Here is a 1,130-nt window from a genome sequence, read left to right as displayed (position 1 = left end):
GTAGGTCTCCCTTTTCCCTTCTCCCCCCCAGACACTGGGGCTGATGAAGTGACCGTGAACCCKCCTCCCCGCCGCGCGGGGCAGAGGGCAGGTGCCCTGCGTGGGCGCCCGGGGCAGAGCGGGGAGCGCCCGGCCGCCGCCGGGGGGACGCTGCCGGGCTGCCGGAGCGGAGAGAGGAGCCCTCGCTCTTTTTGGTTCCTTTCCAAACATTTTTTAACAGAGGAAGGATGTAATAACATGCCACGGGCAATAAATCACAGGCTGGCTACTCCCCCTGGCTCCCCTCCCCCAGCCCCAGCGATCCCGGCCCCTCTATAGAGGCAGGGGAGGAGGGGACTGCAGCAGAGCGCCGCGGCCGTCCGTCCCCGCCGTCCGTCCGTCCGTCCGTCCGTCCCCGCGCCGCCAGCCGCCCCAGCATGGACGTGAGAGCCCTGGCGCTGCTCGCCTTCGCCCTGGCGGCTGTCTGCCTCTCGGAGGGTAAGTGAGCGGCGGGGAGCGCGGCGGCGCTGCCCTCCCTGCCTTCTCCGGGGCCGCGGAGCCGGGGCGGGCTGCTAGCGGGAGCGGCAGCCCTGCGGGAATCTCGCCTCCGCCTCCCCCTTCCCCCGCCGTTCGCCCGCTCTCCCGGCTCTGGTTCTTGCTGCGGTTCGTAATCCGTGCGAGTTCCGAGAAATAGCTGTGCCGAGCTCGAAGCAGGCGGGCTCGCTCGCTCGTTTTTTTCCCGAAAGAAGGCTGGTCGAAGCGATGCTCTTCGCCAAACTTGCTCCAGATTGATAGCGGCTGGGGGAAGACTTTCAACAGCTCTCGGTCCGCAGGGAGATGGTTTGGTTGCAAAATATGCATATTGATTTCCCCTTGCTCCAGCAAAAAGAAAGAAAGAAAGAAAGAAAGAAAAGCTACAATAAATGAGAAACAGGCGGTTGTTAGGTTCTTTTGCTGTCCTCTTTCGTGAGCTATCTTGCCCCGATCAGGGCAAAGCTGAGCCAAAGCGGTCGCTCAGCAGGAACGCACCGCTCCGCCCGGCACCTCCTGCGAGGTTTGSGGGTGCACTGGCGAGAGGTCTGGGCAAAAGCGGGGTGGCGGCCGGCGCGGGCTGCCGCTGGCGGCGGCTCCCCTCGCCCGCTCCCCGGCAC

General features: G+C 65.4%; 1 protein-coding gene across 1 annotated transcript in view; it reads left to right on the top strand.

The window, feature by feature from the left end:
- The first annotated feature begins 280 nt into the window (after nucleotides 1-280).
- Nucleotides 281-1,130, top strand: part of CXCL12 (C-X-C motif chemokine ligand 12) — a 15,255-nt gene continuing 14,405 nt past the window's right edge. The window contains exon 1 of the mRNA XM_085324818.1: nucleotides 281-477. Within this exon, the coding sequence (XP_085180944.1) occupies nucleotides 417-477 (61 nt within the window). The 5' untranslated portion in view covers nucleotides 281-416. The remainder of the gene's footprint in view (nucleotides 478-1,130) is intronic.

The sequence above is a fragment of the Rhea americana genome, unplaced genomic scaffold, assembly GCF_003343005.1.
Source record: "Rhea americana isolate MKP2758 unplaced genomic scaffold, rheAme1 scaffold_93, whole genome shotgun sequence".
Classification (NCBI taxonomy): domain Eukaryota; kingdom Metazoa; phylum Chordata; class Aves; order Rheiformes; family Rheidae; genus Rhea; species Rhea americana.
Note: the sequence above shows the minus strand (reverse complement) of the source record. Positions and strands in the feature narration are given on the sequence as shown.